Below are 14,378 nucleotides of genomic sequence, written 5' to 3'. Positions count from 1 at the left end.
TAAATCCTTTCTGGCCTCACAAATTGTCCAATGCCGTTTGCTGGGACTCGAACCTATGGCACCGAATTGCCCGCAAATTCCAGACTAACCACGATGCGTTTTGAGCTATTGAGGCATCCATGTATGTATGTATGTATGTATGTGTGTGTGTGTGCGTGTCTCTCCCTCTGTGTGTGTGTGTGTGTGTGTGTGTGTTACATATACGGACGTATACGTGCGTGCACGTGCTTGTATGAAGCGTTTGTATACTATTGTGTTGTAACACCACAGTTCTAATTTCTAAATCTAAGTCCCAAATGCATGCATAAAATTTACTCGCATATGTATATTTTCTCATGAGAAAATTTACTCACAAGCAAAAGAGTAATTGTACTAATGGTTCACATGACGAATTTTCATAGCCTATGGAGCGAATTTGCATGAATAAATATACTTTTGCAAGACCTCAGGACTAGATACAAATTTACTCCTGAACAAATCCGTTCGAATATATATATATATATATATATATATATATATATAGGCCTACTTACATGAGTATATTTACTTATATGAGTAAATATACTTACATGAGTAAACTGATTCATGCGTTTGGGATATATATATGATCAGACATAACTGTATCATTATAGACATGTAATTGCGAACAAAATTTGCATTCTGGCCAAGCTGTGCGATGTGGTCGATTCAGTCCATTTAAAGGGACAGACCCTAGTTTTTAAACAATATAGCATATGTTTCACTATTAGAGCCGTTTATGATCACTGAAATCAAATATTACTTATATTTTATTGTTTAGATTATCCATTTCCGTTGAACCGAAGTGTTTCTGGTCATCATGTTGTTTCTAATATCACAAAACGCATTTTTCATATTTTTAAAAATGCACGTGCGTCTGAGAAGTAGCGTTTATTGATTCAAGTTCTAGTCTATTTTTTAAGGATATTTCCCGGTTTTAACGTCATAGACTCTTATTTCATTCTGATGTGACTTTATCAAAATGTGTTACAGGTTTGTAGATTAACTAAACTTAGTGTCCATTTTTACGAGTTAAAACTAGGGTCTGCGCCTTTAAAGCCGCACACCCTAGTTCCATCCAGCGAAAATAAATTATAATTTGGTTAATCTACAAACCTGTAACACACTTAGATCACGTTTTTATCAAATGGAGTGAAAATGCAGGTTTTATATCGATAAATACCATGGGAATCCCCATGTCCCAATTGCTTAAAACAATTTTGAAAGTGTGTATTCTGATGTCACCGGTAGATGTCGCTCGAAGCACAACAATGCCTACGTCACGACAAATTTCACAGACTTGGGGTGCGTTCTTTTCACCTCTCCTGGACATGTTCCAACTGTTCTGTCCTGGTTGTATCCCCTCTCCAAATATCGTAGGACTTAGCAAAATTATTGGTTTTAAGGGTTTGTAACGTTTTGTATTGAGATACTTACTTGTCTGAACTTTATTGTTACTGAAAATGTTCACGAACTGTGAAGAAAAATCTCACAAATTAACAACAACAAATCGGATGTTGATTGCGCGAACAGTGCACGAGAAAACAAACCGAACCAAAATGATAACGGTCACGTGGTATACCAACGTCTGTGACATTGAAATATCCCGTCTAAAAATAGATTAGACCTTGTCTGCTCAACGGTTTTTTCTCAAACGTGCGTCCGTTTTTCAGAAATACAAAAAATGCATTTTGTGGTATTACCAGGATTACCAAAAAACACTTCAGGTGAATGGAAATGTATATTCTAAATAATAAACGGTAAGTAAAGTGCAATTTTATTTGTGAAAAAATGGGTTTAATAGCGAAAAACAACGCCGTAATGGTTAACAACTAGCCGTAACTAGGGTGTGTCCCTTTAAAAGTTGATGATTTACGAGTCGACAAATAAGGAAGGAACGAATGTTTTATTTAACAACGTATGCACTCAACACATTTATTACAGATAATGAGAGGAAACTGCCACACAATTGGTTACTATTTGTTATATGAATCATCCCACAGACAGGATAGTACATACCACGGCCTTTGCTACAACAGTTGTGGAGCACTGGTTAGAACGAGAATTAGCGCAATGAGCCCACTTACGGGGATCGACCCTAGACCGACCGCGCACCAGGCGAGCACTTTACCACAGGGCTACGTTCCGCCCCAACATGGATCAGGTTACCGTACGTCTGGCGACCGGACGGTTTGCTTGAATGTGTATTCAGGCTTAACGTTACACGTGTTCGGCATTCGTTTCATCTGAACGCTCGATTCACCAGTTTAACCATGTGACGGTGCGCGTTGATGTGTGTAATCGCTGCAGAACACCAGTGTCAGTTATATCGAGTACTGCAGTGTGTACCGAAATACTCGGGTTGCCCAATATATACAAATGTATACGGAAATGACGCAGTCTGTCCTGGTTTCAAAGTCGCAGAGTTATCATGCATATTACGAAGCGCGATGAAACAAACGATGCAGTTACGTGTGGGTTTCTCGGAAACTATTCGTGTGCGGGATTTTTCGCAGATGATATTAATTTTATTCCCTGAAAATGTCGATTAGTGCGTAAATCAAGCTTCCAAGGTCGAAATCGTGTTTGTATACATGGATTTCAAAATAGAATGGCGGATGGGAAAGAAAACTGCCTACGTGACACAAGCAATGTATGCCATTTATGTGGAGCTTTTGATGGTTTGTCGTTGTGTGGCGGGTGCAGGAAGACGTGGTACTGCTGTAAACAACACCAGAAAGACGACTGGAAAGAACACAAAAAGCGGTGTTCGTTCAAGCGGAACAAGAAAGATAGCATGCCAAAGAGCGACGACAGCGGGCCGACCAAAACTTCGGACCGGGTTGGCGATGAAAGTCGTTCTACGGATTCCGACGAATGCGCGTGCAGTGAGAGTTCGCACGTAGACACCACCCACAATTCAGACGACAGGCCAAGGCTGTCGACTGAACGATTGAATAAAAAATCGTCAACGAGGAAGGACAGTCCCGAACTTGACGAACATTTAGCAGGATCGGCGGCCTCCGCCCTGAATTTGGACCAACCCTATTCAGAATTTTCAATGAGCCCGATGCCGGCGCAAGTGCTAACTTCAGACTCCTGGCAGTCTTCGAGTGCATACATTAAGATTTTGCAGTCAAGATTCAAGGAACTGTCCTTGTATGTTGTGAAATGCCTTACAAAATACGGAGTGTGTGTTATCGATAACTTTCTAGGTGAATCCAAAGGAATGGAGATTTTAAATGAAATTAAAACACTGCATTCATCTGGTCAGTTCCACAAGGGACAGGTGGCGGTAAATGCCGACAGGCCTGGTATTACGCATGTCCGAGGTGACCTCATCACATGGGTGGATGGGTCAGAGGACGGGTGTAGCAACATCCACTTCTTAATTTCGTGTATGGACGCTGTCATGACAAAGTGTCAAGACCAGCTGGAACATTTCAAAATTGAAGAAAGGACCAAGGAAAGTATTTAACAGTCGCTGCTTTCATAAATATTTTAAAATTGCAATTTATACACTTAAACCTGTGTTAAGCAGCCACCTGAAGTAGTATGGAGAAGGGAAAAAAAACCCCACCTGCCTTCTAAATGTAGATGGCTGCTTAATGCAGGTTTGTGGTTTGGGAGACTTTTTAAAGTGAGTTCTTAAGACAGGTGGCTGCTAAACAGAGATTGCTACTTTAAACAACAATCATTTATTGATCAATATGCATTGAGGTAGGGAGGGAGTTCAGGTGGTACTGCCCCTCCCCCAACTCTGATAATACATTGCACCCTGCTCCCCACCCACCACCATTTAGAAGATTAATAAATATATTACTAGCCCCGAAAATCACGTCTTTCAACACCTATGTATATGTATAGACATGTATGCAATAGGTTTTTAAGTTTATTACAGTAGTGGCAGAGATGCATATCAAATACATGATTTTTTTCTCCCACATTGTGGGCATACATATTTTACGCAGGAATCTTAGCCAGGGTTGGGGGTGGGGTGGAGGTCTAGACTGGTGAGCAAAACAAATTGAGGATTGAGAGTGCTCTATCAGAAAATTATTGTTTTCAAAGAAAATTTACTTCAGTAGGTGGTTACTACCAAGACCCACCCTCCCAATCCACACACACTGTCGGTGTTTCTGCTAGAAAGGAATTTCTGAGTATGGCACTATGGAATTGAATATTTACAATGTGTGTGCTTCATACACGTGCTATCCCCCAACAAAGAAAATGGGTTAGGTTTAGGGTTAGATAATCTGCAAAAAATTTGGGTATGGTGCCATACCCGTTTTACCCTCTGGCAGAAACCCTGTTTCCAGATCAGCTGATCAGTGGTGCCAAAGTATGTCTGCACGTAGTATCACATATAAAAAGTGTGCACATTGTTTTTCGATTCATACTTGCATACATAAATGTGTAAATCAAAATATACTTACTGTCTGTTCTTAGTGCAAATGTTGGGCGGGACGTAGCCCAGTGGTAAAACGTTCGTTCTATGCGTGGTCTGGGATCGATCCTCGTCGGTGGGTCCATTGGGCTATTTCTCGTTCCAGCCAGTGTACCATGACTGGCATACCAAAGGCCATGGTATGTACTACCCTGTCTGTGGGATGGTACATATAAAAGATCCCTTGCTGCTAATCGAAAAGAATAGTCCATGAAGTGGTGACAGCTGGTTTTCTCTCAATATCTGTGTGGTTCGTAACCATATGTCTGATGCCATGTAAGCATAAATAAAATGTGTTGAGTGCATTGTTAAATAAAAACACTTCCTAGTTCAAATGTTAGTCCCATAATTTAACAAAATACATATTTGCGTAGCTGGTTACAATACTTGTTTCTAAGCCTTAAATACGTTTATATTATTGTTTTTATTAAGAAATCATGTATGTATGTGGCATAGGAATGCAAAGTTTGATTGATAAAATGTTGAGCAATGTAATTTTTTTTTGTCATAGGTTTTTGCTAGAAAGATCATTCCAGGTGCAGATCCAGGATTTTTTAATAGAGGGGGCCCAGGTCCTTGACAGATGGTCGGGATAAGTTTGCATTTTTGGTGTATTCTGTAATATATATTGTTTGACCAAAAATAAGGGGTGGGTGGGCTGAGCCCCTTGGGTCTCCGCCTGAATCCGTGCTTGCATTCCCATGACTCATTTGCATGGAAACCGGCCTCAGTGGCATCGTGGTTAGGCCATGGGTCTACAGGCTGATACGTACTGGGTTCGGATCCCAGTCGAGGCATGGGATTTTTAATCTAGATACCGACTCCAAACCCAGAGTGAGTGCACCGCAAGGCTCAATGGGTAGGTGTAAACCACTTGTACTGACCAGTGATCCATAACTTGTTCAACAAAGGCCATGGTTTGTGCTATTCTGCCTGTGGGAAGCGCAAATAAAAGATCCCTTGCTGCTAATTGGAAAGAGTAGCCCATGTAGTGGCGACAGCGGGTTTCCTCTCAAAATCTGTGTGGTTCTTAACCATATGTCTGACGCCATATAACCGTAAATAAAATGTGTTGAGTGCGTCGTTAAATAAAACATTTCTTTCCATTTGCATGGGTTGAATGTAATTGCCTGATTTTTTTTCTTCATTAATGTACATTGCAATAAATAGCCAGGGTTTCTGCCAGAGGGCAAAACGGGTATGGCGCCATACCCAAATATTTTGGCAGATTTTATTATTTTAAGTTAACTTTTGACAAAATTAATTACTCTATCATTACCATAATATGCTTTTCTTAACCCTAACCCTAAAATTAACCCATTTCCTTTCTTAGGGAGGCCCCCCCATACCCACTGTTGACTGTGTTTGCATTAAATTCCACAGCTTCATACCCAAAAATCTATTTCTGGCAGAAACATTGATAGCATTCTACAGACTTTGTATACTCGTTCCCACATGAATCTGTTTAAATTACAAGTTGTGTGTTTTTGATCATACATCACTTGCTTTCACCCCAACACACAAAAAAACATTGTCATGCATGGCTTAAGACAATATAATATAAAGTTGGCTGAGGGGCAGAAAGGAAAAACAATCGGAGAACAGTAATACACATGTAGTCCTGGCCTGATGAGCACTTGTATTTAACATCTAGAATCTAGACACAATACTAATAACCTTTTGAGACTAACAGCGCAAATTTTAATTTTTGTTGCCTTCGTTTTAGCCTTTAGACTACTGGATTAATTTTTAACAAAAACCACATTGAGTGGGTACAAGTTTATAATTTTTACTCACATATATTCACTTAAATGTTTCATAAATACATGAAATAAAGTTCATATATGAATTGGTAAGTATTATTTTCGTGTCTTTTTTTGTAATTTTTATTATTTTAGATCGGCTAATGGTGATTAAAATTAGGCAAAAAATCGAAAAAGTTGCGTTTACTTACGGGCATTTGTGGCCAGCTGTCCAGTATTTATGTCCATTATTCCCGATAACATTGGTTTTCTGACCAGAATTTTTTTAAAAACCCGAACTACAATTCATATTGCAATATTTGGTAATTTTCGTTGTTGGTAAAACGATCAAATTTATGATCAAATTAGCTGTTACAATCAGCTATCGATCCCTGAAAATTACCGCGACGTGCCGCCATTGTTGTCAAGCAAAAATACTTGCCGAAAACCACTTTTTGAACTCAAAATTTCAAGGTATTTTCAATTGAAAAAATCAAAACAAAAACCACCATTTTGAAAAAAATTCTTTTTTCTTTAATTATATTTCCGTTTCCGGTGAGTGTCGTGTGCAAAACGGCGGGAATTGGGGAATGCACTGTATACAGTGTACAGTATATCGACCGACGTGACGTCGGGCGAGATATCTCACCTGCAGTAGTCAGAAGGTTAATAAATAGAGATTATTAAACGAGTTTATGTGTCATACTGATTTTACAAAACGAGTGTCAGGATTTTTGTATTGAGAAAGCGATGGTAATACATGAATCCTGACACGAGTTTCGTAAAATCGGTATGACTCACATGCGAGTGTAATAATTTCTTTATTATCCATATTATTATTGTTGTTTTCTTTATGAATAACAAGACCCAACTCAAAATGCTTCAGCCATAACTAGAATGCACACTCTGAGCTAGGACTGGAGAAGCAACGTCATGTTATGACGACGTCTTCCCAAATTAACTCAGTTATGTTGAACCATGTGAATAATAACAAATTACAGCACAAGGGCAAGTTGCAAGAGCACCAAGGCAAATGTGTTTTTTTCAACATGCTTTCTATCAAGTTTTCTTGGACAAAAATGATGCCTTGGGCGCTAGTCTGTGCAAATAGTTGGATACAGATCTATGCCTTTTATCACATCACCGCTTACTATACAGCACTCAATTTTTACAGTCGTCCGGTCGTCTGTGACGACCTAATATTCAGTCGGGCAACTTAATTCTATGATACTAGTTGCCCGGCGGACAATTAACTTTAAAAAAAAAAAAAAACGGTGAGTTGTGTCCCATAATAATGTGCAGTTTCCTTGTCCACAAACACTTTTAAACTGTCGTTATCTAAAGCATCAGTCAATCAGTCGAAATCATGTGGGTTTGTTTGCCACTCAGAAAACCTCGGCTGATTCTGTGAGACATCGGGAAAAATTGTAATCGGCTGAAGTATTCCAAATAGGAAACATTCCAGTGTGTTCGATTGGAATATAGAGTGCATTTGATTGCAAAATAGCTGATGTGTCACCAAATCACAAAAATCTTGAGCAATTAGGCCCTACATTTACATGTGTATTATAACCCATGAACACCCGTCAACTCAATCCGATGGGCGCGAAGTAATGCGCCCCTAAATTGAACAAATTACGCTTGTATTTTTTTTTTTAACTCTGCAATTTAATTGTTTATTGAATCCAGTTCAAAACACCACAAACCTTTCCATTTTGTTCACAATGAATTTCCTAAAATACTTTTTTTTTATATACATTGAAACACGATTGGTTGGTTATCTTTTCACTGAGCCAATCAGCTAGTTCACTTATTAAGATCTCGTTGGTTTGTTTTGCTTAATTTCGTACAATGCAGGTAATCGCGAAATTTATTTTACACTGTCGTTTTGATTATGTAAATTTTTTTAACAATAATAGGTGTGTTGTCCAATAATTCTATGATGTGTATAATGTTTATACATGTTGATATCACAGTAAACGCATACGCTAACAAAAAAAACTAATTTAGTAAAGCAGGTTTTGTTTTCGTTGATAGCATAGCGACGTACTCCAGACATTTCTACTTTCTTTTTCACGATACTGCCACGTGACTTAAAGCCAAGGACATTGACCTTGGTAGAGTCAGATTTCTAGTACATGTGATCAGTCGACTGGCACCGTAAACAAACATACACAGATGTAATTTCAACTCAGTAATTTGAATTTACCTAGTGTATAAAGCATGTAAATTTTAAAATTAAATTTATATTAGGTTATTTTTTTTGTGGTTGTTTTTTGAGGGGAGGGGGTTGATGGGTTGCTATGATTCGAGTTAGTAGTATAATAAATGACGTGTTAACTATAGTACACTGATAATGAAAGAATCCTGTTTGTAAAATATATATTTATAAAAATTGTAGTACGATATATTTGGGTAAAAAACAATAGATGTTGACATTTTTTCTGTTATGACATTACTATAAAAAAATTTAAATAGATAATTTGCAGGTACATAAATATATATTATCCTATAACTTACCCATGACATCCATGTGATAATTTACTTTATTAACCCGGTTAATAATGGTATGCAAATTTGCAAGGTCTCTAGGTTATGTGTTGCCGTAGATGCATGGGTCATTTGCTTATAAGCCAACAAGACCCGTGTACCTGAGCGTAACATTTTCAAAGATTTGTTTAAAATGCGTGACGTCAAACTAATCTGCGCTAATCGTGATGACGTCATATTACCGATGGCGGCGACTTTAGTACTGTGATTTACTAAAAAATTAATTAAAATGTTATTTTAGAAGTGTTATAGGATAAATAGAATTCGCTACTCGTGTTTTTTAATATGTAAAATATCAACCTCGTCTAGTTAATCGGTATTTGTCTCGGCAGAGCCTCGACAAATACCAGTTAACATAGACTCGGTTGATATTTTCCATATTAAAAAATACTTGTGACGAATCCTCTATTTATGATATCATGATAAATGTGGTAACCCTGTGCCATGTGATTGTTGCACTTTTAATTTCTTTTTAGTTTAAATTATTTGCAAATAGGCCTACTGACATTATTTTTGTGATAGTTTTATTAGACATTTTACAGTTAGAATTCTTAATACCATAGTTGTTACATACCATAGTTGTTACAATGTCAATTCACATTCAGTTCACAGGTTTGTGTCCATGGAGAAATCATATCATTCTGCGATGAAGACTAAAATTATTGTACTTGTTTTAAATAAAACGGAATAAGCACAAACAAATCAGTTTCAATTCTTTAGTCATAGGCTGCAATGGCTCATTCCTTCATCTTTGAAAACAACCATCATATTAGTTAAATTAGGATATTTTGAAAACACAAAAACATTAACTCTTAAGATATTTAATTTAGAAATCATTACTCCTCGAACTTAATCATGTTCATGGGTGCAATTCCTCTCGGTCTCTTGCCTCTAATTCTGATTATTTTGAGGGGTGTGATTTTTTCCTCCTCTGCATTTTGAGGAGTATGATTTCCACCCCCACCCCCCTCGTAAGCATTTTGAGGAGTGCAATTTTTTGCACTCCTGGGTTTTTCAAAAACGAAGGTCTGAACGTGGAATAAAACAAAACCGATAAAATATTAAAAAGTGATGTATTTTATTGTCAGACAGTACATATTACATTTTACAGTGACATGTTAATTCCAAACCTGTTGGTTGCTGTTTTATTGGAATATAAATATAACTCTATTTTCAAAACACGGATGAAATCAGGGCAACCAAATTTTTGGAGGGGCAACCACAATGTGAACCCATTCTTGCCCTCCGGGCAAGCAACCAAAATCCTTAAAATTGAGCACTGCTATAGATAACTATCGTGGAATGTATGGGAAGGGCATGCACAGTGTCGAACCAGGTAGGGCACCACTGCATTTTTTGGGCAAGGTATTTGACCTTTGGGGTCTATCATGTATCAAATATTTTTCAACCTTTTAGGCTGTCTGCAGGTGTACAGGCCTCCACAAACTGCAGAAACAATCGTTTCTTTCATGCATCAAATTATGCAAATTGTTTATTTGGCAGTCATTTACTGTAACTTAAAAAATAAATAAAAATGTCCTGAATGATCAATACAAGTAATGTGTCTTTTATGCAAACCAAAATAAGTTGCTTAAATTTGTTTGGCATTATATGACCCCTTAATAATGAGTATACATATTGCAGTTTCTACATTTGTGAAAGCCTGCTCTATGGGGCACTTCCACCAGTTTAAATATTTCTGACTGTATTGATAATATTTTATATTCAGGCATACAACACATGGGGGGGGGGGGGGGGCTCAGTCATAAAAATATTTTCAGAACATATGGAAATACCATACATGAAGTATCATACCGTACATGTATATATTTAAGGGGGGTGGGGGCAAAAAGGAAATTATTTTTTAGGGTTTTACCAGAAATGATTTTGCCAAATTAAAATAGAACTTGCTAATTGTTTTTAAAATGTGCATGAGGCGAATTTGTTTTATATATATATAAATATAAATATATATATATATGCACGCACACACACACACACACACACACACAACGTACATACATACATGTATTTACCTACAAACTAGACAGCACATACCAGAGCCTTCTAATATCTTCCATGATGTAACAATTGAAAACAAATTGTTTAATTTTACCTAAATTTATCTTTTACAGGCTATGGTCGCATGCTATCCAGGGAAAAAAACGGGTTATTTGCGTCACATTGATAATCCTAATGAAGATGGACGTTGTGTTACGTGTATATACTACCTCAACAAAGACTGGGACGTCAAGGTTAGTACCTGTACGCAGGGTAAACTGATCTGGAGTCGGACGCGATCGGGAGTTGGGCAACTTTGAAGAGCTCTGTATTTCTTGGGTTTTACACTAACGAGCATTAAGGAGTAAAAGAAATTTAAAAATTAACCATAGAACTTCTGCAATTTGGCATTCGTTCCAATGTTTCATGATTGCAGTGTTGTCACTTAACACTGGAAGAAAGCTGCCGCAGTGGGAGTTTTGACTGTGAGGTAAGATACATTTTAAAAGTTGGTCTGTCTGGGATCGATCCCCGTCAGTTGGCCCCTTGGGCTATTTCTTGTTCCAATCAGTGCACCATCTGTGGGATGGTGCATATAAAAGATCCCTTGCTGCTAATCGAAAAAGAGTAGCCCATGAAGTGGCGACAGTGGGTTTCCTCTCTCAATATCTGTGTGGTCCTTAACCATATGTTTGATGCCATATAACTAAATAAAATGTGTTGAGTGCGTCGTTAAATAAAACATTTCCTTCTTCTTCCCTTTCTCCAATGATAATCGGGGAAATTAATGTGGTGACAACAGAAAATCAAATTTCATCACCACCCTACCCCCCACCCCCCCATCCCTGTCACATTTTGAAAACAAATTAAATGAAATTCAAGCATTTATTTTCTTATTTATAACTCAAATCTGCAAGTACTCTTGTTACAAACACTTGGATTAAAATTAGTCCAAATGGTATCATGTGACTTACAAAACTGATAACATGAATTTCAATTTTGCACTACTTAGAAATTAAACAACATAGATCGTCTCAGTTGTTTACTTTATTTCAAATTAATAAAATAGCTGTTGACATTATTTTTAATGTTGAACCAGTATATGCAACCCCTGCAATTAAAAAGTCCACGGCATTGCCAATTGTCATGAGCAGTTGCAGGGGTTGATATGTTATTAATTTTTTTTTTTTTTTTTTTATATTAACGTATAATGTAACAATTCCCTTGTTCTGTTATTGATGGAAAAGCTAAACCACAGAATGGGGATACCAGGGTTGAAAATTAGCAGTCACCCGTCGCCAGTGGCGACCTTTATTGGCTAAGAGTGACTAAGAATTTTACAAAGGTAGTCCGTTGGTCGACCATCGATTTTAATGTCTGGCGAGTATGGTACTAGTTAAAAAAGAAACACTGATACTGAATCGAATGTGACAAAACACACCGCGTCTATGTTGGTGTGAACTACAGATCTGGCAGCAGAAGACATAGAACATGTTCTATTGACAGCACCAACATAATTAATAAAGATAAAATTCTAATAAAAACATATTAATTTATTAAATTTTAAACCCATACCGTCTCAAATAACATTTTATTGGGGGTAATAGTGCAGTGTAAATTAAAACAAAAATTCTTTACAAATTACCATCAAACTGCATAGGTTAACTCTTTTTTTTGTGATACAAGTTTTAAGGCAATTGATGGAATATCCATGGTAATCTGAATGACGTGACTGTAATACATGATCAGGGCTATATATCTCTGCACAAAGCAGTCGAATGGGCATTTGGCTAAACAGTGGGTGATTCCATGAATCTCTATCTAGAACAGCCATTCCCGAGGAAATCATTTGCTGGGAAGTTCACCCCTCTTGCATCACCACAAAGTTTATTCCATCTCTCTTGCATCGCCACAAAGAGGACTGCCACTCAGACTAGTTTACTAACGCACGCGCAGCTGTACATTTAGTCGGTTTCTACTGCATTAACTTTTACCCTCTATTGAAAATGAGATTTAATATGTTTCATTTAATGGTATTTTGTAAAGAAATATGTTTATTTATAATGGATTTTTTTTTCTTTTCTTTTTTTTGAGTTAGTATTGGTTTAAATCTTAATAACATGTTTTTATATGAATTTTTACTTTATTCATTATGTCCAACGCCATACAACTGTAAAATAAAATGTGTTTAGTGCGTCGTTAAATAAAACATTTCGTTCCTTATTCATTATGAAGTTAAACGTCAATTCATTGGTTTTCTTTAACGCAAACAGTTATTATTCAACAAGAAAACACTCTAGTTTTAATTTTATCTGTGCAGTTAAATTCCAGTGTGATAATTGGAGGGCTAGTTGAATTTTAGGAGGGCCAGTAAGATTTTTCTTCAACTGGCCCTACTGGCAACCTTGGTTTTCATGTTAATTTTCAACCCAGGGATACCCCTTATATTCTGTGTATTCATTTCTTGAAGAACAGTTTGTTATTTCATAATATTTTATATTGGTGAAATAGTTATACACTTTAATTTACAAAATTGTCACGTTCAGTTCTTAAATGGCTTTATTATTGTTGCCTGATTGATTGCCCAAGATGAATATTAGATTTTTCTCTCTCATCCCAACCATTGTCCTACAATTGGTGCATCAAATGTCATGTATTGTCATGAATGTAAAAACATCCTTTGTTGTTTTTCAGAAGTAGTCTGGCAGTACCAGTCCACCCCACTCCTCCCTTCCTCTCCCCCCCCCTCTCTCTCTCTCTCTCTCTCTCTCTCTCTCTCTCTCTCTCTCTCTCTCTCTCTCTCTCTCTCTCTCTCTCTCTCTCTCTCTCTCTCTCTCTCTTTCTCTCTGTCTCTGTCTGTCTGTGTCTCTACCTACCTCCCTCCACCCCAATCAGGGCTTCTGCCAGAGGGTAAAATGGGTATGGTGCCATATCCAAAAAGAATTTAAATTAAACTTATCATTATTCCATGATTTTCTTTCTGGGGGATTCCCCCCATACCCTCTGTTGACTGTGGTTGCATTCAGTTCCATAGCGCCATACCCAAAAAGAATTTCTGGCAGAAACACTGCACACACGTACATGTGTAGGCCTAATTATTATATTTGTTTACATAAGCATGTAATAAAATATATATTCAGATCAGTTTGTCATTTAGTTATAATGCTTTAACCCTTAAATCCAAAATCCTTTAAACTGTAGAATGATATCTAATAAAACTAAGTAATGGTGAAGTTTTTCTTTTTGTTCACAAAGCCATGTGATAATATTCTTTGACCTAAATTTTGTAAATACTAGGTGTTGACTTATCAGTTGTAATCTTACCAGGTCTTAACAGTGTTATGTGAAGGTCGTGTAATCTATATCTCTCTTAAGCAAATATAAGCTACATGTACTTGATCCTGAAAACATACACAACATTAAAAATGTATGTGCATTATTAAAATAAAAGTGCATTACAAGACTTGCAGGGTTTCTGCCAGAGGGTAAAATGGGTATGATGCCATATACCCAATTTGTTTTGCTAATTGAATTTTTTAAAGTGAACCTTTTGAAAAAATTATCGACTCATTATCACTACTGTATGATTTTCTTAACCCTAACCCTATAAACCTAACCCA

The 14,378-nt window shown here is 37.1% G+C and overlaps 1 protein-coding gene across 2 annotated transcripts in view; it reads left to right on the top strand.

Annotated features, from left to right (window-relative positions):
• Positions 1-2,072: 2,072 nt before the first annotated feature.
• LOC121370300 (egl nine homolog 1-like) overlaps positions 2,073-14,378 on the top strand; it is a 35,834-nt gene continuing 23,528 nt past the window's right edge. The window contains exons 1-2 of one of the 2 annotated variants that reach the window (XR_005957667.1): positions 2,073-3,484; positions 10,893-11,012. Coding sequence is in view for 1 of the 2 variants with exons in the window: in XM_041495439.1 (XP_041351373.1) it covers positions 2,630-3,484; positions 10,893-11,012 (975 nt within the window). In the remaining variant the exon portion in view is untranslated. The remainder of the gene's footprint in view (positions 3,485-10,892; positions 11,013-14,378) is intronic. The other variant, XM_041495439.1, reaches the window with a different exon arrangement.

Source organism: Gigantopelta aegis, chromosome 4 (genome assembly GCF_016097555.1).
Source record: "Gigantopelta aegis isolate Gae_Host chromosome 4, Gae_host_genome, whole genome shotgun sequence".
NCBI lineage: Eukaryota > Metazoa > Mollusca > Gastropoda > Neomphalida > Peltospiridae > Gigantopelta > Gigantopelta aegis.
The sequence above is the reverse complement of the archived record's forward strand: the minus strand, read 5'-3'. Positions and strand labels throughout refer to the sequence as shown.